General features: G+C 44.9%; 1 protein-coding gene across 1 annotated transcript in view; it reads left to right on the top strand.

The window, feature by feature from the left end:
* Positions 1 to 22362, top strand: part of coro7 (coronin 7) — a 190304-nt gene that overhangs the window by 46590 nt on the left and 121352 nt on the right. The window contains exons 8-9 of the mRNA XM_088936562.1: positions 15186 to 15272; positions 16865 to 16947. Coding sequence (XP_088792688.1) covers positions 15186 to 15272; positions 16865 to 16947 — 170 coding nt within the window. The remainder of the gene's footprint in view (positions 1 to 15185; positions 15273 to 16864; positions 16948 to 22362) is intronic.

The raw sequence follows: 22362 nt of genomic DNA, 5'->3' as shown, positions 1-22362 counted from the left end.
AGGACATCTGTGATATAACCGTCAGGTTCTCATCTTGTAAGAAAGCACGGCTGCCGGATCAACGTGATCAGGGCGATCAGTGCAGTGTTGTTTTTATATACCACCATGATAATCACAAAATCAGAATAATCCTAACGCTTGCAATCTTATAGCTGCACTTTCTGTGTGACCTAATAGTGACTCGATGCACAGATGCACCTCGCATCTGTAAAAAGTTGTTTCTGCTTAAAATGCTTCTTTTTAACGGTGTGTCCTTGTAATTGTGACATAATGCAAAGACTGCAAGTAGCTACAAATTATTAAAGGAAACAGTGGGTTTTTAGGAAGGCAAGAATGGAAAGTCATGCAGTTGCTGTATGAGGACAGTCATTATAAGAGGAGCTCTGTTCTGACAAGACATTCCTGCCCAAACCTCACACCTGGGCCTCCCCATCAGATAGTCTGCCACAAACAGCAATTAACATCATGCTGGATGTCTGCTTCTCGCTCAAAGATGGTCTATGCAAAACTTCGACTGATCAGCAAAGAAGACATGGATTCCACTGTTGGTGAATGTGTTTGAGAAGCACCATTGGCTGTCTAGTGAACTGATTATTAAGGCTGTAAAAGTCTTGCTACAAAAAACTGCAGCTCAAAAGGGCAGTCTGAACAACATGACCTTGCAATGCTTGTCAAATTGCACTATGACCTTCTTTTTAAACAGCCCTTAGAAGAAAAAACAACCTTTGAAGAACTTAATGACAGACCTCCACCATCCCAGGCCGATATGCAGTACCAGTAACACAATAAGAGCAGACTTTTGTTCTTTTCTGTGTTTTTCTTTCTCAGCTTTCACCTGGCTTCGCCTTCAGTAGCTTAAATCCCCTCCTCACTTGTTCCCAGTCAACTCTTGATTTACAGCTTACGCAACAAACCCATTCGAGAGTATCACAGGCGGGCAGGAGGAATTTAACGTAAAAACAATGCCAAAAACATTTGATCAGTATCCAGTATCCTTAAGCTTTTCATACATACTTTTAATAGTGCACATGAAAGAATATGCACAGCGAATGGGTAGAAAGATGAGTTTTTGTTCTATTTTTCTGCAGTGTATAAATATAAAGTTTCATCCATTTTTAGTTTGTCCCAGTGAGCATCACGGTAGATATGAAGCTAATATATAAATATACAAAAGCAGAAGTAGGGAGAAAGGATGTTACAATTTCTTCATCTGCTAGATCCACTACGCATTGGGATCGGTATTTTGAGGAGCCTTTCCACATAACTATTGACAAATTAAAGTGAGCATTCCTTTATTATTCCAGTAACAGAGCTGTAGATGACAGATGGGTATAGAAGGTAGATTCGTGGGCTTCTATCATCGCTCTGCTTTGCTGAACGTTCAGTTTCGGCATAATTACAGCAGCTCTTTCCAAATCCCGGCTCGCACGCCAACCGAAGCTGCCCTTATCGATCGTGATGGACCCCATCTGAGCACGTTGTCTCAGGGAGTGTAATCACAGGCATTGCTGAAATTTGAACAAAGGCGTCGAAAAACAATGTTTCATGTTTTTTTCTTTCTTTACTGCTATCACCAGTTGAGAAATAGTTTGGGAAAACAGCTTAGGGTCATAAGATGTTAGTCCTGTCATGTTACCTATAGGAAGTGTACATTTTAAAAGTACAACTTTTAGTTACCTGTATGCACCTAGTCATTGGATACTGTGTTGCATCAGAAGAGTTTGTGTGTTTTTTATTGTGCCAGAAATACATTAAAATCATTGATGGGTATTTTGGAATGCTGTGTCTTTGAAGACTGGTAAAAAAATACAAGTTTAGTACTATTCCAGTTTCCTTGTTACTACATCTCATCAAGTTAGAGACCTTACAGCTTATAACAGCGCGTGATATACATCCAAACTGTGATGAAATCGCCTCTCTGGATCGTTTTTCACGGCTGTGTCTCATGCAGGACAGGAAGAGCAGGGCTTCCCACAGGTATTAGCTATCCGTAGTTTTTGTAACAGAAAGGGAACATTTATTTTTTGCCGGCCAAGAAAATAAAAAAAACCCACAGACATTTGTGTTTATTTCTTCTTGTATATAAATGTTTTTAATGAGGCACTCTGAGGGGGTGGGGGGGTTGGTCTGAGCCGGTGTAGCTGGATGCCAGCTCCTGAAAGCCTACACCGGTGAGAAACTTGGTAGAGTGCACTCAGCACAGAGGGCACAGAAGTGCCTTTCGAGCAACATTTTTTTATTTCTATATTTTTAGCAGAGCACAGACGAATACTGTTGCCCTCGGTCCAAAAGCAACACTTCTGGTCACAATTTATCCCCGTCTTTTAATGGCGCGTTGGAAACAAACTCTTTGCCTTTTTTACCCAAACTCTTGAGGGTGTGAAAGCTCCTGATTCTTGTCTTTACTGACTCAGAGTGGCCCTTTAAGCAGCTGAAGATGTGAAAATTCCTGACTTGGGGGGGGGGGGGGAATGAGGGGAGGACAGCAGTGCTCTGACACCACTGTGTTTTTTTGCTCATGGAAAAGCAGGAAGGCCATTTCCTAAAGAAACGAGGACCTGGTGCAGTATGTGAAGACACTACTGGCAGGTCAGTTACTTCATTTTGACTCTCTCCGCTCAGAATGACGCAGAATTAATTGATCGGTCGACGTGGGCGCATGGGTGAAGAACAGGACCTGCTTTGGAACTGGCTGTTGGCTGGAAAGTCCAGCGTTTGACTTGACCAGCTGGGCAGCGTCCACCCACAGCAGCAACGCTACAGCTCTTCTGCTCTCACAGGTCTACGAGGGCAAAACCCGGGGGGGGGGGGGGTTATATCAGATTGAGTTGTACTGCTGATGTGCATAAATTGTGCTCGTCATTCACGGGACGACTAATGATGGCATTCTTACGGTGACCTCCACACGATCGAACGCCCTCTTACAGGAAACGATAGGCGCCATTTGTTTTCGTCGTCATGGCTGGAATTCCGCGCAGGAAACACCTGGCTTGTACGGGGAGGTGGTTGTGCAGGTGAAATTAGCACAAAGACGTGTAATGATGGCATACACCTTTCCTTTAAGCAGAGGCTCTAGTTAATAGCAGCTGTTCGTGGTCAGCTTCAGCTCACTTCCAGGAGGGGGCTCAGAGATCGGACGGGGCAGAGTTCCAGTTCAGTCCCCAGCTGACGCTGAATAAGCAGAAATGAAATGAAGGGATCGGTGATGTGCGGGCTGCCTCATGTCCACTGTCCTGCCGGCCCGCTCCATCCTAGAGAACACCTCCTTTGAGGGCTTTCGGTCTTAATCTTGTGTCTGCTTGTGAAAGCTCATTGAGATTTAGTTACTGCCGCTACCTGACCTCTGGCTGTCTGTGATCGCCTACCACACCTGAGCCGCTGCTCTCTAACCAGGGCTGGTTAGGTTAACCAGAGAAGAACAACATGGCGCCGGAGTGTGGCGACGTGCTGCATGTTGTTTCTTGTCTGCACGTCTTTGCCCATTTCGCGTTGCGGGCTTTTTTGTATCCAGTCTGCCTTTTTTTTTAGCAATTATTTATGACCGACAAGTGCTTGTGGATGTTGGATCGAGAATCATTGACTTAAAGTGAACTGAGCTGTATGCAGCAACTCCACTGGGTTTTTCCAAGGTTCCTGCTGAGAAGACGTTGAAGCTCTGTCATCCCCACTCACTTCTTTCCTTACACTTGCTTGCTTTGTCCAAACTGCAGTGAAGGGGAAGCAGATATCCAAAGAGCTACATGCGTTGGAGTCACTTTTTTGTGTGGGGGTACAAGCTTTTTTTCCAGAAGCAGCTAGTTGATTCTGAAGCACTGTGAGGCAGTGGGATGTCAGGGTGTTGGTGGGTGTGAACCTTAGTGCGGGGGCTCGGCTTGAATACGCAGTTAAATGCGATGAATGAGTGCGATGTTGCCTATGTAGCCTCACTGGTCCAGATCTTAATGGTCCAGATTTGTGTCTTGGAAATGCGGTGCAGTCAGGAAGTCAGGCGATTTTCATTGTGCAGGTCACTTCTCATTTTGCACGAAGGTGTAGCCCGGAGTGAAAGCACAGTGGTTTAATCGCCGGTTTCGTGAAAGAGGAGCAGGCCCCTTTTCAGCAAAAAGTTTGCTAAAACATTCATCCTGAAAATCGGCGTGACCAGTCGCTTCCTTCTTCTTGTAAGATGTCAATAAAGAAACACAGATGGGGAAATTGAAAAAGACCTTTTGAATGTTCAAAACCACCCCAACTAATTGATGTTTCCACGTTATTTCTTGCGTGCTCAGCAGATACAGGAAAGAGGCTGAAGGACGCAGAGCCTGGGAAAGCAGATCGATTCCGATTCCAAAGGGTTCTGAAGGCACGATGCTGGAACTGTTGTTGCCAAGCTTTGTAAATCCTCTGTTGTGTCATTTGTGGGTGTACTTACTGGAAAATAAGCCACTGGAAAGTGGCTGCTAATTCTGTTGGACGGAGCTTTTTAAGGTTGGTCACTGTAGCTGGCCTCCGTCAGCTGATTCTGTGTGCAACAAAGCAGAAAAGCCACAGAATGAAGTGGGCTTTGCAAGGCCTCGTGCGGAGCAGCAGGCCAAGCAAGCTGTTGAGAGCAGATCTGTGAAGTGCAGAGCAATGGCTCTGAGTGGAGGCCGAGGCCTCAGTTAACCCTTAAATGGCTTTCACCCCATATCACTCGTGCCTTCTTTTAGGGTCTCTGTGCAAAGGAAGTTACAAACACTCGATGATTACTTCTCCACAGCGCCAAATGCAATCGAGCAAGCTTGACATTCGCCTTTTTTCGTTCTTATTCCATGTTTCTTCTCTTCTCAGCCTGCCCTGTAGCTCTGCACGAGTGTATTCAGTCATAGAAACCGGTACAGGAGTTCCCCAGGTTATATAGCACTCATCTTTCGCAAATCTAAGTTTATGTAAAGCCATTGTAAATTATGTCTACCACTATTTAATCCAGGATTTTTTTTAACTGCAGAATACAGTGTATTCGTTATATTAGAAATGTGTTCATGTTAGTGCACAAGTTGCATGAGTAAAGTAGTGCATAAGACAGGATATGAACCTACTGCCATCAAATTAAAAATAATAATGGTAAACCTGCACATGGCTTCAGGCTGGAATCTGATTCACATCAAATTTGACTTTTGAAACAGGCTCTCTATATTCACATCTCAGGTCTTACCTTTGTTGATTTAATTGTTTAACTGTCTAGGAAAAACTTAACTATATTTTTACATAAATGTAATAGAGGGTGACACAGCGGTCAGCATTGCTGCCTCGCAGCGCTGGGGCCCTGGGTTCAATCCTGGACCTGTGGTGCTGTCTGTGTGGAGTTTGCATGTTCTCCCCATCTTCACATTAGTTTCCTGCGGGCGCTCCGGTTTCCTCCCACAGTCTAAAGACGTACTTGTGGGATTAATTGGCTTCTGGGAAAATTGGCCCTGGAGTGTGAATGTGTGTTTGGTCTGTGTGTGTCGTGAGCTGGCCTTGGCATCTTGACTTGTGCCCATTGCTTGCCTCCCACACCCCGCGACCCTGAATTGGATTGAAAACGGATGGATGGCTAAAAAGATAAAAGGTTATAAGTATAAATGGCTAAGAAGTTTGCATATGAAAATGACCAAACGCCGGGGTCGACCTGAGGGCTGTTTCTTTTAAAGTGGACACGACTTTCCTGTTAAACAGCTCCGGACTGCCCCCTGCTTTGGCAGCTGTGCTGCTGCTCTGGAGTAAGTGTTCAGCTCGTGGGGGAGGGGGGTTCACAGGGAATCTATATCAGGGAGTGAGTGCTGTTGTGGGGGGGGGGCACTCTCCCCTCCTTTCCCCTCTCGCTCCTCATGCGCACATCGAAGGACGGGCTCGAGTTCCCAGGGAGGCCGTGGGAAGTGACATTGGGAAAAAAAAAATCCAAACAAAAACTCATCCCCACTCTGGGCTATTTTTAGCAGAACTGGGAAGGTCATACCTTTATTCCCAAGCTGCGGTCCAGCATGCTGTGTGCTTACCCAGATGAGAAACCCAGGAAAACATCCCGCTATCGGCCTTCTGTTTTGCATTTACTGGGGTTTTACCCTCTCAAAGAGCCGTGGTTTCGGAGATGGTGAGTGTAAACATACAGTAAACAGATACAATGAAAGAGCCCCAAGCATTTAGCTGACAAAAGACCGTGAAGATGAACTCAGACATTTCAAATCCTTAACTCTATCACATTCTCTTACGAATTTGTGCTGCTTGTTTTGTGTCAGGGTGGTCTAAACATTTTTTGACTCATTCTAAGAGGAAACACTCCATTGCTGTGGCTGCTGTTGTGATTTTTGTGGACTGAACAGCCAGCTCAGATTATTTAAGATTGCCGTGCTGCTTCCATTTTGCATCACGGAAATAACAACAAAACACATCAAGCTATCATAGTTTTGGGAAATTGGCTTTGACTCAGTGTTCTTTGGCATGGAATGTCTAAATGATGACAGCTCAATGCTCAACACTGCGGCAGTAGACTTCTCATGGAATTGAAGTGGGTTCACTATTTGCTAGTTGCTTATATAGATTCAGAAGTTTCCTAATCCTCCGATGCGCTAGTTCTGAACTGGTTTTATCATATGCTTTCATTTCATGTTTGCAAAACACAGAAGTGCTTACAGCATTTTTTGTGATTTTGTTGCTATGTCATTTAGAAAGGCATTGATGTGTCACTGTCTTCTCAGTGCTGGTGTCTTCATGGGCTTTCTGGTTCTCTAGATGTCTTCTCTGACAGGTTCATTGCAATAACGTTAGGTCACTAGAAACTTAATCAGAAATGAGATTGGATAGAAGGCAGCACAGTGGTAGGAATTGCTGCCTTGCAGCCGTGGGGCCCTGGGTTCGATTCCGGTGCTGCTGTCTGTGTGGAGCTTGCATGTTCTCCCTGTGCTCAAAAGGGCTTCTCCCAGGTGCCCTGACGTCCTCCCACAGTACAGAGACATGCTGGCAGGTTAATTGGCTTCTGGGAAAATCGGCCCTGGTGTGAGTGTGTGCGTGGTTGTGTCTGTGTGTGTGCCCTTTGATAGACTGGTGTCCCACCCAGAGTGTATCTTGCCTTGCCCCCGTTGCTTGCTGGGATAGGCTCCAGCTTTCCCAGGATCGCCCTGTATTGGAAGAAGCGGTTAGAAGATGAATGGATTATGGGGTGAGATAATAGGGTCGAGAAGATAGAATCAAGCCGAGAGAAAAAGAATTGAGATTTTAGAGAGATGCACGTGGTGTGAATTGCCCCTGTAAGTCCGGAAGAACTCCAGAATGCATTACGTACGAAAGAGAAGAGGCCATTGCAGCTCATCTTTCAGATACTGATCCAGTTGGGACCTGATTGATTGAAGAGGACTGCGCTGAGCTCTGAAGTCCGTCCATCACTTCTCATAACTCGATGCGGAAACTTCCCGGAGAGACTATAATTCCTAGATAAGTTTCATAATACCCCTTTGATTGCTCTTATGAGATGGGGAGCATAAAATTATGCACCCTGTAAAATGAGTGGACAGATAGGCTGGTCTGTGTACCGTCACTGACCGAGGTTGGATTACGTTATTTAATATTATCAGCATGGAAAGGCTCTGATCCAGTAATGCATTTACTTATGTATTAGCACTTTGAGGAGGATGATTTGTTTATCCAAGGTTTTTATTTTAAGAAGTGAATGTTGGCCGCGTCTGTCCAGTACACTGTGCTTGGACGTCTGCCCGCTGCGCGGACCACTGAAATTGTACTGCAGCGGGCTGATGTGTCGCAGCCCTTCCGTGATTTATCCCTGGCTGTGACCCCGGCCCTTCGTAAGACATGAAAAAGACAGCGTCGGAGATAGATGTGGGAGGGAGAGAGTGCCAAGAGCTGGGAAGATGTTTCCAATTAACAGCGAAATGGCCTTGTGGGCGGGAGAGGAAATTGAAAGAATAAAATGCCTGGTTTGCTTTCGGCCCGAGATGTTTTTTTTTTGCTTTCTCTGGCTTTGCGGGGCCTCCTGGTTTGTGTCAGAGAGCGAGGGAAGGAAAGAGGGGGTGTGGGGTGTGTGTGTGTGTTGGCAGGGGGGTACGGACAGATGGGTGTTGTGTCCCAGAACAGAGAGCACCAGAGAGAGAGAGAGCTTTTCATCATGTTAGACACCGGGGACACCTGATAGTTCTCCCGCTGGGTGCATCCGAATTCCCTCAGAATGATGCAATTGCCCTCGATATTGAAAGGCAGAGTGTGGCCTGTTGCAGGAGTAGCCTCGGTATTTTTTTTTAGTATTCATAAAAATTTCGTATGTTTCTTCCCGGAAAATAAAATGGGTTAGGGGAGCAGCAGTGACCGGGACTCCAGAACCTTCCTTTTAGAATCAGGCCAAATGCACACTGCTGCTTATAACAACAACAAACAATAAAAACTGGATATTAAACAACAAACAAACAGGGCCCTCAGAATACCACACAAGCCTGCTGTTCAGTGACGTCGGGATGTGACATTGTTTCTTGTGCTTCTGGTTCCTGAATTTGTCGCTTGTAGTGTTTTATGGAGAGGTGATGGTATTGCTCCAGTAATAAAGGCTGAAAGGAAGTTAACCACAGAAGTATAGCAGTGCTTTTTTGTGATACTGAAACTCTATTGCATTCAGGAATGTGAAACAGATTTAATTTCACGGGAGCTTGGTAGGTAACAATTCAACTGAAAACCACACACTTGTTGAAGGTGAAACAAATGAGCCAACACCTAAGAAATCTTTGCTGGTAGAACTACTTGTAGACCTCTGTGAGCTCGCTGTGGTCCCCACTCTCGATGTTTTGCTCTTTCTCTGGGTCATTCTGACCTGCTGTCTTGTGCTGTGGAATGAGAGTCAGACCTTTTGTTCTCTCTCCCTCTGTGACATCATCTCTCTCTCTGTCCCAGCCTCTGACTTCCTGACAGCCAGTGTTTGATAACTCTCATGCAGACTCCACACAGAGGGGACCCAGGACTCAAAAGGCTCTTGAGGCAGCAGTAATAAGTGCCACATTTCCCTGTCCCCCTAAATCGAATTACTACAGATAAATTAAGTATCTGTATATGGTGGAAATTAAAATAAATAGAAATGGGTTCTGTACTCTGCTGCACTCTGTTTTGTTGAGCTCAGCGCATTATGTGAAGCAGCTGTGTTCTGATTCACCAGTACCTTTGGCTGCCATCTCTCAAGGCTGCAGTTATTGTAAAAATGCTGTGTACTGCCTCCCTGTCTTCTATATCCTCACAACACGGTAGTGCTCTCTAATAGTAAATTGGCAGTGTGTTAAAGCTCTCTTTGAAATGGGAATACCTGCCAGTTAAAATAAAAGGCACAGAGCACGGCTAGAATTAATGAATATAGATTGAGCGAGTCATCCATCCATCCATTTTCCACCCTCTTTATCCAGTTCAGGGTCACGGGGGAGCCGGAGCCTATCCCGACAAGCAATAGGCTCAAGACACTACACACTTTGGACAGGACGCCAGTCCATCACTGAGCAGACACAGATACACACACACTCACACCAGGTCCAATTGTCCCAGAAACAGATTAACCTACCTTCTGCATTTAAGGATATATCTTTATGTAATGTAGTAGATATGGTATACAGTATTACCTTGGGCCTTTTCTTCTTAAAATTTGAGTTGTGTTGATGGGGCGGGGCAGTGTTGTGTCTCAGTTAGCGCTGCTGTCTCTCAGCTCTTGGGCCCTGGAGACAGCCTTCTATGTGGAGCGTGCACGTTCTTCCTGTGCTCTTGTGGTTTTTTCACCAAGTACTGCGGTTACTCAAGACATGCTGACTAGCTCCATTGGGATTGCTGTGTGGGCACTGTGATGGACTGGTGGCCCACCCAGTGTGTTGTTTTGCCATGTGCCTGGGGGCGTCTGGGATTAATTCTGTGGGTTGCTGTGACGGTTCACAGGCACAAGTGGCTTTCCGATAGTGCGGGGTTGAAAGAGGTGACGGACAAGAGGAAGCGTCAGCGGAGAGCTGTGGTTTTGTAGCACTCTGCTAATGAACTGGAGATCTTTGCGTGACCTCAGCTGACTTTCCAAGCTGCTCTTCCTGCAGAAACAAAAATAAATCTGCTGTGCTCTCAGCCAGTACAGCAAGAGATAAGAACAAACAATATATAACAATAGATGCTAAAAGAAGTTAATAAAATCAGATACTAAACTGTTGCCTGAACAGAGTAAAAGTGCATTCCCTTATTTGTTCATCCTATCAATGCATGGCTTTGAGAGCTGTGGAACGATACAAACTGACCTGCTGTAAATCACTGATTCGGTACTGGAGTACAGTTCCCACATTCAAGACAGAGCGGAAAGCACAAACAGTGGATTATAAAGTGCATTACACAGTCATTGCTATCTGGTTATAAACCTTAACCTTAAACAAATGCTAAAATGCTAGTCATTTTTTTAAATGTGAACAGATGCCTTCCCTTTCATTTTGGCAGGCGCTTTTAGCCAAAGCGATTTAAAATCACATCCAGTCAACATGCACAGGGTGTGGATTACAGCAGCGTAAAGTTTAAGAGCACCGGGAGTTTTTATTTTCCAGTGTGTTGGTGTTGTTTGAGTGTGCTCCCACAATCAGGTGCCCACACTACAAGGACAGTGTACCTCCAGTGAGGGGGACTAGATCTTTTTTTCTCAGTTGCTGAAAAAAGTCCTGTTGGTCCTTTCTATTTGACAGCACCTGAGGGAGGCTGAGCATCAGGAAAGTGCTTCCGAGCAGGGAATCGTCCTTCCCAGAAAATCTGCTTCCTGGGCTTGTTGCTGCCCGAGCTGTGACTGGTTCAGAAATTGTACCTGGATGCATCACGTCAGGAACAATAGCGATAATCAGCCATGTATTTCAGGCGACACAGCAGGTCTTGAACAAACAAAAGGAAAAGAAAAATGCCTCAGTCAGGAACCTAAAATCCGTCCATCCATTTTCTAAAAACAATACAGGCTCATGGAGGAGTAACTGAAAAATGAGCTGGAATGGCATCTTCGTTTTCCTACGTAATGCGTTCTGGAGTTCTTCCAGAATTACAGAAGCAATTCAGACCACTTGCCTCAAAAACCCCAATTTGTTTTTTCTTGGCTTGATTCTGCACTATCTAATTCCATCCATCCATTTTCTAACCACTTTATCCAACACAGGATCACGGGAGGAGCCGGAGCCTATCCTGGCAAGCAGTGGGCGCAAGGCGGGATACACACTGGACAGGACGCCAGTCCATCGCGGGGCACACACGGACATACACACTCAGTGCCAGTTTTCCCCGAAGCCAGTTAACCCCAAAAACAGACTAAAAATAAATGGCAGATCCTGGGAGCCTAAAATAAATAACTCAAGTTACAAAGGATCAAAAAAGACCTTGATAGGGGAAACTCTACTTCTGCAAACCTTTCCAGTCCTTTCCTTAGCAACAATGTGCTGTACATCTGGAGTGTTTTTGCCGTAGTCTGCTGGCGTTTTCACCGTGTCTCTTGACTAACACTGGAAAAGAGACATTCATCTCTCCCATCATCCCGTCTGTCTCACCTTCTCCCTGATGAGATCATATTCACTGGCTCCCCTTTTCCCCCCACCAGAGACACACTTCCAGCCACTGGGCCTGACAGCAAGATCATTCTTGCCTTAAGAGACGAGCGTGTTACTCTCTCTGACAGAGCGGCAGCACATTGAGGTGGCTTTTTCCACATTTTCTTTCCCCGCCTTCTTCGATGAACCTTCTCCATCGTGCTTGCTCAGCAGCTGGGCCGCTGTCGGCGCCTGTGCGGTGTGCTGGAGAGCTCACAGCGCGGGCTTGTTCCAGAACTTTCTGAAGTGGTGAGGTCAGGAGATTTCTGGAAAGCTGCAGCTCCGCTTCTGAAATTTCAGTAAAAAAAAGACGTTATATAGACAGTGTGGTTCTCCACCCCCCCCACCCCCCACCCCTATTTAATTTCTTCTTAATTCAAAACACCTCGTCCTGGCTTTGTCACACAGCTGCTGTGCTCGGCTTTAAATTGAAGCCCAGTCAATGTCTTCCAATCTCTTGACAGATTTTCTTTTCATCTGGTGTCCATTTCATGGGGTTTTTCAAGACTGCGCTGCTCATAGACCCTGCCTGCTCTTCTGCTAGCTGTGCAGTTCATTTGAATGACAACATTTTAGAGGATTCTCTATCAGAAGAACGTAGGAACAGCCTGTTTGGTAGTTAGTGATTAATTGGCTCCAGGATCTCATCCAGAAGTTTCTTGAAAGAAACCAGGATACTTCTTCAATAATATTGGAGGGTAGCTTGTTCCACACTCCCTTCACTCTTTAGGTACCCTTTGGGTTTTAAATGCTCTGCCATACAGTTGGAAAAGTTAAGTTCTTTCAACCTGAGAGTATAAATGAATCACTTACCAAGGCATCCTGAGACGCACTGGAAGCAAAAGATTACTGGAAAAACCTTCAGTTATTTAAAAAAAAACCCCAACAACTGTTATGCAGTTTGAGATCTGGTAATCTTGAACTCTTAACTGTTTTTAAATGATACTGTACTGATCCAAAAGTATTAGTTATCAGTGCATCATCCAGATGGGAGCTATACATTGGTGTTGGTGGAGGAGAGTCCCCATTACCTCTAAAGCACTTTGAGTGGAGTGTCCAGAAAAGTGCTATGAAAGTGTAAGCAATTATTATTAGTAGTAGTAGTTATATGAAAACAATCATGGAAGCAGGGCAAAATGATTTTATAATGCAAAGTTCACATGGCAGAATAATGCCCTTTGTGTGGTAAGGAACTGTGGGTATCTAGGCACACGCAGTAACAGGAGTACCTGTAGAGTTTGAAATGTTTTAATCCGGTGGCTCCTGGGAGGGAGGGTGCTCATGACAACTGAAAATCAAAGTTTTGTCTACAGAGGGCGCCACATGGCGCTACATGCAAGACTCCTGGGAGAGTTTGCAGCAGTGGGGCCGCTGACACTCAAAGGTCGAGGAAGAGATCCCAGACTATCTGAAAGCAGTTCATCCTCAGAGTAGATTCTCTGCCTAGGCAGGGATGATCCATAAGGGTAAATCGAGGACGGCCTCGCCGCACATACATCTTCAAGAGCAGTTAAGGTGCCCATTAATGGAAGATGGTCGCAAGGGGGTGTAGACGCTCTGGGATCTTCACAACGGAGAAGCAAAACAACTAAGAGACTGGAACATGCAGCAGATGTGAATCAGTGGGCTGATAACATCTTGATCTTATTTCTCTTTACAGAAGAGTCCAAACTGTGGTGTTTGACAGTAATCAATGGCAGCTTGTTTAAGGCTAACTGACATAATGGCCAGTGCAATATACTCATTTATCTGTAATAGTTACTGAGTTTGTGTATATTGGCTTAATGTTATTAATATAATTGGCCTTAATTGAATTACAGGTCCGTATGACTCAGAGGCGAAACTCTATAACAGAGACTGGAGGAGTGTCAGAGCAGTCCTTAAATATTCTCTACCACCTGATGCTGGCCTGGATGTACTGTAGATTGCTTGCAGGTGATGCAGATTTCCTGTCGGCACATATTTCCATGGTATCCAGCACTGAGTGACAGGTGGCTACCATGGCAAACACTAGCTCACCCCGCAGCTTTGCAGTAGGGGTGAGTCTGACAATATGCAGTCACATAGTAAGTTAGTCTAATAAGGGTGTTCTTACTTCGAGGCAAATGCTTTTGGTTGTGCATGCCTCCCAGGTGCATAATCTGTCTTTTCTCCTTAGCAGTTTGTGCTCAGATTTGACAGAATGTCAATGACGTGCCTCTGTGCCTCAGGCACAGCTCTCCAACATTCAGACCACGATGCTGCTTCTGCTGTAATGTAGCCATGTGAAGTCAAAGCTGTTTAGAAAAGAACAGGGTTTTGGCATTTTGAAAATCAACACTCTGTGGAAACATCTCTGTCTGTTTGGCCCAGGTTCTACTTTGAATTTGAGGCTAATCATTCTTTAGACTTGAAAGTACACAAAAAAGAATATTTACTTTAGTAATAAAAACTAGAGTCTCCCTGGGACAGATTAAAGTAGACTTATTACCCCAACATAGCCATTTTAGAGTAGATTTTTTTGTGGTGTGATTATGAAATGATGTCCTTAGTTTGGCAGAACAGAGCAGAATTCAGCATAGTTTTGAGTGTGAAGCAATTCAGACTTTAGCAATAGAGAATCCAGCCATATTGTATTCTGCTGCCTTGACTCAAAAAGCATATAAATGTGACGCAATGCCTCCTGCCTCCTGATCTTGGTTTTCAGCGTGCTTCCATGTAGTTTCCATGGCTGTCCTCTGGTTTGCATTGGCACTGTGCATTCTGAAGAAGTCCTCTGGGTTTGGCCCAAGCAGAAATCGAACCCATGCCCTTGGCTTTGTTTGCACTGTGCTTTAAAGAACCGAGCTTACTAGCCAGAAGGTAACACCCTTCTTGTATAAACCTCTGGCAGCGTTGTTTGTGTCCAGGCTGCCCACCCACTTTGCTCTTTGACCTCTGGCTTGTTGTCTGCCCGGCTACAGCACAATAAACCTGCCTCCAGCCTTCCTGGGTGTCACAGCTCTCGGCCTTCCAGTCTGTGCTTTTTACAGCCCCTCTCCACAAGGCAGGCTGTTGACAAGTTTGCACAGCAACAGCAGGTCAGGACACAGGGTAAACACCCAGCTGGTTTTATTGTTCATCCCCACCACCACTAGTGATCAGTGCTATGACAGTGAAGGATGCCCCTGGCCTTGGGTTCAAAGGTCAACAAGTATTGCAGAAAAGCCGAGTCAAAGCCTGAAGTAGACTCCTTGGAGTAACGAGAGTTTGGTTTCTGGTTTCTATTTGTTCTTAGTCTTTCAGTCTTTTCAGACCAGTCAATTGGTTTGTCCCCCTCCTGTCCTTACAGCTCTGATCTCAACATCCAGCTGCCTTCCACAACCAGAGCTCTAACTTCTGAATCAGTCTGCTTCCTAAGATTGCCTGGCTCCTCGGACCTGGCTTAACCTCATAATACCTTAGTTGTAACCTTTAAACCAAAATACCTCACTGCACCAAACTGCTGCCTGCTAATCCCTTTGATTCTCAGTCCCTGAGTTTTGTCTGTACTGCCTTCCCCCCCAGGCACGCAGCTGTAATCTAAAGATCAAAAGGGCTTAGGAGGGCCGTTCCATTGGTGTTTAATGTTGTGCTCTTGTTGAAGGTTGCCCTCTTCTTTTCCAGAGCGCAGCAGGCCATCCAAATAATAAAGATTCACGGGTGATCTGGATCAAGGACTCTGACAATATCCTGACAACGGGATTCAATCAGGTAAGGCTCAAGTTCAGACAGGGTCACTCCAAATCACTGCGGCCTCCGCAGAAGTTTTGGAACTCCACTCTCATGTATGGTATGGCCGTTTTTTAGTGAGAACGCACCTGGAAAGGAATTGGGAAAGCTGTCTGCTCTGTCCGTGAATGTAAAGTAAAAACAGCTGCTTACTCCACGATCGTCTGCTTCAGACCCCACATGACACTCAGGATGTGTCTGATCTGTGCTAGGAGCTTTGACTCAGATGTGTAATCTGCAGTGTGGGCTGCAGTAAGCGTTAGTTGGCCAGTGGCAGCTTTAAGCAAAACTCCAACTTGCCAGGCTCCTGCGTGCTTGCAGTGACGTCACTAAGAGATGCGCCGCTCCACCAGTTGGGACTAACCCACCAGCTGCCCTAGTAGACCTGCAATAAGTGGCTCTACAGTCATTACAATGAGCTTCCACCTCATATCTGATTAAATTAAAGGGGAACTTCAGTCCCAGTTTCTCACACTTGGTTATTAAATCTTGGTAACAAAATAAATTCATTGGCGGCATAGAAAAAGTTGACAATTTTTTAATTAAGCACAAAATCACAAACTTGTGTGAAAGTACAGGAGGTCGCCATGTTGTCACAAATGGCGGTGAGAGCAAGAGTTCGCGAGAACTGTGACACGAGGCGGCCCTTCCTGCTCACTAGTCACTGTAATGGCTCATGTAAAGTGAGGTACGAGCGCATACGCACAGGTTGTGCCACAGATATTTCATGTGTCCACTGGGCTTCCAGCAGGACTCAGTTTGGTTTTGTTGCATACTCCGATCTGTGCAAGGAGCTTGTTTTTGTTTTTCTTTTGCATCAGTCGTTTGCGTTGGAGCTCTGCAACATAGGTAACTGGGCTTGTGAACTTTGTTCCCACCAAAAGCCTTAGCACAATGAAAAAGCGCTGAGTCTTTCTGGCACTGTGGTGAACCCAGCGTAACCACAGTCTTTAACTGGGCTGGTCTGTCACTATTGTATTGAAAACAGTCATCCCTGCCAAAATAATGTGAGTCAAAAACTGAAACCAGTAAGTTGAAATGCTGGATAAACTATGAAAAGGTCTCTGAACAAATGTTGACTTAACAAACAATATTGTATATTGCTGAGAGGGGAAGTGAGAAAGATTAATGATTTTTTTCCATTCTTAATGCGTAATGCTTCTTGGGTGAATGACAGAATTGGTTTTTTTAGATGTCTGATTTGACACTCTTCAGCTTTTTCTTACAGTTTCTACCAAAAACACATTATTTCTTAAGCGTTTAAATCTAATTTGTGTCAAATATGTGAATTCCTTCGCCCACACGCAACGCACTTGTTTGGGATTTTGAAACCCTTCTCTCAGAGTTTTTTTAATCTTGGGGATTGAAATCTTTGGGGATGTTTCTGTTCACATCTGGAACCAACCAGTGATTGATTTTTGCTTCTAAACGATGAGTAACCAAAAAGAAAGTCTCAGGACCACAGGGCTGCAGTCTGTGTGGCGACTCTGTGGACATGGGTTCGACACGGACTCAGCTGGGGGAGCCTGGAGAGAGGTGACCGTCCTCACCCGGCTGCCTTGTCTCGCCCTCAGATGCGCGAGAGGGAAGTGAAAGTGTGGGATGCCAGAAAGCTGGGATCCTCGCTGGGCTCTGTGTCTCTGGGCACCTCCGCAGGGTGAGTAGCGGCCGTCCTGTCCGTTCTGGGTGGCCCAGGCCGGTCACTGTTGGTCCGCGCGGCAGAGCTGGCAGGCCGACGCGACAGAACGACGTCTTTGTTAGGAGAGAATTCCACCAGCGACTTGGCACATTCTTGTCATTTCTCGGCACATGGTTTCCTGTCAGCTCTAACAACTGTGAAGAATAACAACAACTGTTTGTCGTAGGAGGAATTCCACACAAGTCGTGCTTCCAAACTGCTCCTCTGACCTCTTGTCTTGCAACTGTCTTACCGAACCAATGTGGTGTGCTGGACATGTTTGATAAGACTGAAAATCAGCATTTCACTAGGATTGAGGATTTGGCTGTTTTCTTTTTTAGTTTCAAAATCTATGTATTGGTGTTACAAATAATTTTAGGCCTCAGCCTCAGTTCCTTCGAAGTTTCGACCCTTCTTTTCAAAACTAAAAGTCCTTCTACAGATCCCTCATGCTGCTTTAAAAATGCCTCGTCAAAAACTGGCCCGCAGTTAGTACTTGATTAAGGTTTGAGCACAGCTCTTCCCTGGATTCTCACTGAAAGAGATCATCAAGAGCCTGAAAAACCTCAGAGTGGTTGTTGATATTAAAGGATTGTTATATCATAATATAGCTCAGAATAAGGAGAGTTCAGTGTTATGCATCAGTGTCTTCAATGCAGATACACACCAGACCCCAGTACTGCTACTGTACAATGGGAAGATGGATTCACAGGCCAGAGGGGTTTTCTGTCTATTTTATCTGTGCTTCATTTTGTCTATTATAGGTCCTACTAAAATGCACCTGGCATTTTCAGGACAGTGCCAGTTAACTCAGTTGGTCATTGCCGAGGTGAATCAGCCCGGATGAGTACGTTTGCTTTTATTGTGACTTTGTGGAGAGCGCATGCAAATACTCCACAATACTCCTTGTGTGTTTGAAAAAAGAAAGTAACTGGCTGGAGTTTTCCAGGTCGGGAATATCTGCTCAAGTCACTGTTTCTGGGGTGTGTTGAGTTTGCGTGTGTTTCAAAGTCAGAAGGTCCAGGACTGAAAGGCACGCTTTGTGCAGGCTGACTGGTTGAGCACAATCTTGGGCTGTACACGAGGCCAGTCATTTCACTGGGGGGGGGGGATTTTTCTCATTGCCTCATCGTGAAACACGCACCTTTTTCAGCGTGGAACACGTGGCTTTTTCTGAAAGTGAGAGGCGATTTCTACAGGGAAGCTGCTTAGTATCTGCTTTATCGTAACGAGTGAGAACTAAAAAAAACCCTGGGTGGATCGAAAGTCAGATCGTGGGATTATTTTTCCCTCGGATTTTTGCGACTGTAATTGATGTTCTCTATTACTGCTCGGGCACAGGGGACTCAGAAAAACATATTGCGTTCTCCCAGGATAATGACCTGGAATTTTACACAAACTGCAGCCACAGTGTCTGGTTATGAACTGTTCAATGTACCATTGATGAGGAATTTGGAGGAACCTCAAAGTCTTGAGAGCTTACTGGATGAGAAAATGGGAGTTTTCCACGTGGGTGGGGGGCGCTGTCCAGTCTTGGTTTTTAGAGGGCCCAGGGTATGTTTTTGTTTTTTCTGTGTGTTTTTAAATTGGCAACACCCAAAGACCTGGGAGAAACTATTTTATTGATCATGTAAAAACCTGTAATGCGCTTGTTAAGAGTTCAAATGCAAGCCATCAAGTGCAAAAGCACTTAACAAGCTGGAATGATTGTCATTGGAAATTAGGAGTGAAAAGGTTTTTGATGGTGACATAAACATTGTTGTAGACCACTGTGTCAATTTAATAAATCTATGGATATATTTTTAGCAGAATAAAAAGTATTGAGTGATTCCTATCTTTCTTACCAACCTGCTTCTTTGGCTTTTCTTTAGTCTGCGGGAGAGTCTGCTGTTTAACAGGCTCTAGTCTCCATCAAGGAATCTGTGAAGGTTTGATAGTGTACTTGGGTGGGTGGAGGGAGTAAACCAGGAAAATATGCAGGCCGTAAATTAAGAATACAAATAAAACTCTGGAACAGCTGGATGCCGTAGCTCCGAATTTTAATGGCATCACAGGCCTGGGGCAGGCATACGTCTTGACATTTAGTGGGTGCGAAAGCTCCAAGTGGATTATTATGGACCTTCCCTGAGCGGTTAGCCTGAGCCCTCCTGCCATCAGGCGTGAGGAGCTAGGCCAAGGATTACTCTGCGGAGGATTAGGGGCTCAGCTCCTTGGCGCTCAGTAGAGGGACTGTGCTTCTGTCGCCTCAGCCTGATCGCCGCGTTGCCAGGGTAGGACGGATGTGAGGACAGGCGTGTGGGGCGCTTGAGGAAGCTGGGGTGGTCAGGCCTGCTTGCCAAGGGAAAAACGAAGCCAGTGGAAAGGCAACAAAAATGTGGAGGATTTTGTTAAAAACCTTGCGAACTCATTGTTTCTTCTGGAAGCGACAGTTAAAGCTTAAAGCAAGAGATAACGGACAAGGAAAAGAAGTACATTGTTTGTTGGGATAACCCCCCCCCCCCCCCAGTTGACTGCAGTTTTGTGAACTTTAGTTGAAGTTTAGCTGGCTTTTGAAACACTGTGAAAACTCGCGCGTTTGACATTAGAACCTCTTCAGTGTTTCCTTCGCTGAAACTGCATTCGCTCGTTTGATCTGTCAAAGACAAAAAAAAATTATACTTATTGGCAAACAACCACTTCAAATTCCATCTCCACTGTTTAGTTTAGTCCCTTTGGAGAGGTTCTGTTTTAAAGGCCTTGTTGACTCAGAAATACCTTCAATCATCCAGACATCCTGTCTGCACAAGAGAAATTAGCTGGTTGCAAACATCTTAGCTTTGGTCTTCTGTGGTGTCAGGTTTCACCTTTTGTTAGCGGATCCGTATAGTGTCCAACCTTCAATCATCAGGTCTGCAAAACACAAAAAGTATCTAGGACTTGATCATAGTTCTTTTAGGCTTTAAGTAGCAACCCCAGTTCAGGTCAAGAGCTCTTCTTCCACTGGTGACCTGGGGGATGGGTGTGATACAGGAAATAAAACTCCACTTAGAGTAGGAGGGGTCAGGTTGGTTTTACAACATGGGTTTGATTGTACAATGACAGGTAGGTGAGCATGCCTGCTCTTGCAGAGAAAACTTTAGGGCCTTTAATGTCCATAATGAGGACATAATCTTGGTATGAAATCTCATCCATATGATGGGACCTCCTGCAGTGCAATTGCCCTTTGTCAGTCATTAAAGTGGCCACCTACTGTTTGGCCAGCACCACCTTCTGTACAGCAAAACCTGAGTTTCGTTAAAAGGCCTCCCATCCATGTAATGACCAGAGCCAGCCCTGCTGAGATTACTGTGGTAAATTCAGGCTCCGAGGTGGTCTTGGGCCAGAATGAATTAGCAGTCTCCTGCAACACATGACTCCCTACGACTGCCCACATCAAACATCAAGCATTTCTGCGGATTTATTTTTCTTCATCTGGTCAGTCAGGGAGGAAAGAAAAGCTTCTTTGACTGTTTTGCAGATGTGAAACTGAATTCATGAATGTGGCAATAATATTAAAGAGTCAAACTAGAAGGCAGTATCATAGCATTAGAAATACTACCTTCATTTTCAAGATGTGGACTGTAGCTGCTTGGTCATTATTTAGGGGGGAAGACTTCCTCCATTACCTTGGCAGATGGAGACATGTCCTGCAGATTGCGCTAAATGGCACCTTTGTATAAAAGGAGACATGCCCTTGGATCATGTGCAGTAAAGTGTTGATCCTTGCCCTGGAGAGCCACAGGAGCTCCTAATGACTTAATTGATTGAATGTATTGCTTTTTTTAAATTGACCTTGCTTGCAGCTGTGTCATTGAGGAGTTCCTTATGAAACCTGCATAATTGGAGCGCTCAAACATCAGGAGTGCAGATCCCTGCTCCTAGATGGACGCTGGAGTCAGGTGTGAGGAGAAGGGAGATTACATGACCAGCACACTGGCATGGAAACCTCAATGTTGTAGCTCCTGTTACTGACCTCTTTTAATTTCTGTTTTTTCTCCTATGGACAGCATGGTCTGCACTATGCTTAGATTTCTTTTCTTTTTTTTTTGCTCTTCTCTTCTGTGAAAAGGGATACACACTCGATTATCTTCAAAAAGGATGGTCTTTACTCGTTCAGAACTTGCCCTCACAATGCGAGTTTCCAGGTTTCTCTTTCTTTTTGTACTTACATCTCCATTTTGCAATGTGTATCTGCAGTGCCCCCTGGAGTCACTATACACATGGTGTTACTCTTATGGAGAAGGTTCATCTGCGCACCCATTCTGTAATGTTTGATTCAGGGGAAAAAATGACTTGCTGTATCCATTTCTTATATTTGTTTTTTTTAATCCTTATACTTAGGGCACATACAACCATTTCCCTGACAATTTTTGGGGTAATGTACTCTGCATCCAAATATGGTAATCAGCAAATAATTCACTTACATTTACTTTGCAGACTATTTTGTTATATCTTATTAAGATAGTCCTATATACTGTATATTTTGTCCAGGGGGCATTAGGGCACATTTTTACATATTTTCTGAATGTCCAGTAGTGGTTAGTTTCCGGAAACAAGCATCTTCTTTTTTGTTCAATATAATAAACAGAGTTATTATATGTTCTCACCTGGTCCTCTACCTGGATGAAAACTCTAAAAACCTGACCCCCTGCATCAGCAGAGACGGATCTGGCTGGATGGCCCGAATCTAGCTGAAACGATGCTGATACCACGTGACAAATCTTTGCATTTACTTCACTGTTAAGGGGATGGCGGAGGCTTGAAGATGCTGCTCCTAGGGCAGTCAAGTTATTGCTGAAATGGGATTGTGTTGCAATGGTCTGATTCTCTTTTGTGGGTCTTTGATTGGAAACCTGGGGATGTAAAATGTACACCTAGCTGCTGATCAAACAGGAAACTTATGAATTTCTCATGCACAAGTTCAAATAGAGTGCAGCCCAAGATATTAGTGTGTTTAAAATCCACAGCCTTGGGATTCATGGCAAGGATCTTCGAAAGAGGAAGTAGTGCGAGAAAATGAAAGCGTTGCATTGGAAATTCACCCGTTGTCTGCTGCTCCTGGTTTTCCTTGAACCCAAGACACCAGTTAATGAAGAAATAATCCCTCATACCAGACAAGATCTAATGCACTTTGGACACAAGGGGTTGCCCTCTCTGTGCCCCCTCGCAAGATCTCAATTCCAATAAACCTCTGGCTAGTTTCCTCCTATACTGTACTTGGGAGACATCCAGAATAAACTAGAGTTGCGAGTGAAATTAGGTGGAAAATTTAATCACCGCTACCCTTTAAGTAACTTGCAGGAGTTGCATGTATTTCCGTGAAAGCTTCTGATGATCAGAACAGCTACAGTATGTTTAACCAAAGAGCCCTGGAAG

Source organism: Atractosteus spatula, chromosome 18 (genome assembly GCF_055471065.1).
Source record: "Atractosteus spatula isolate fAtrSpa1 chromosome 18, fAtrSpa1.hap1, whole genome shotgun sequence".
NCBI classification, from domain to species: Eukaryota; Metazoa; Chordata; class Actinopteri; order Semionotiformes; family Lepisosteidae; genus Atractosteus; species Atractosteus spatula.
This window is presented reverse-complemented; position numbering and strand designations above follow the sequence as displayed.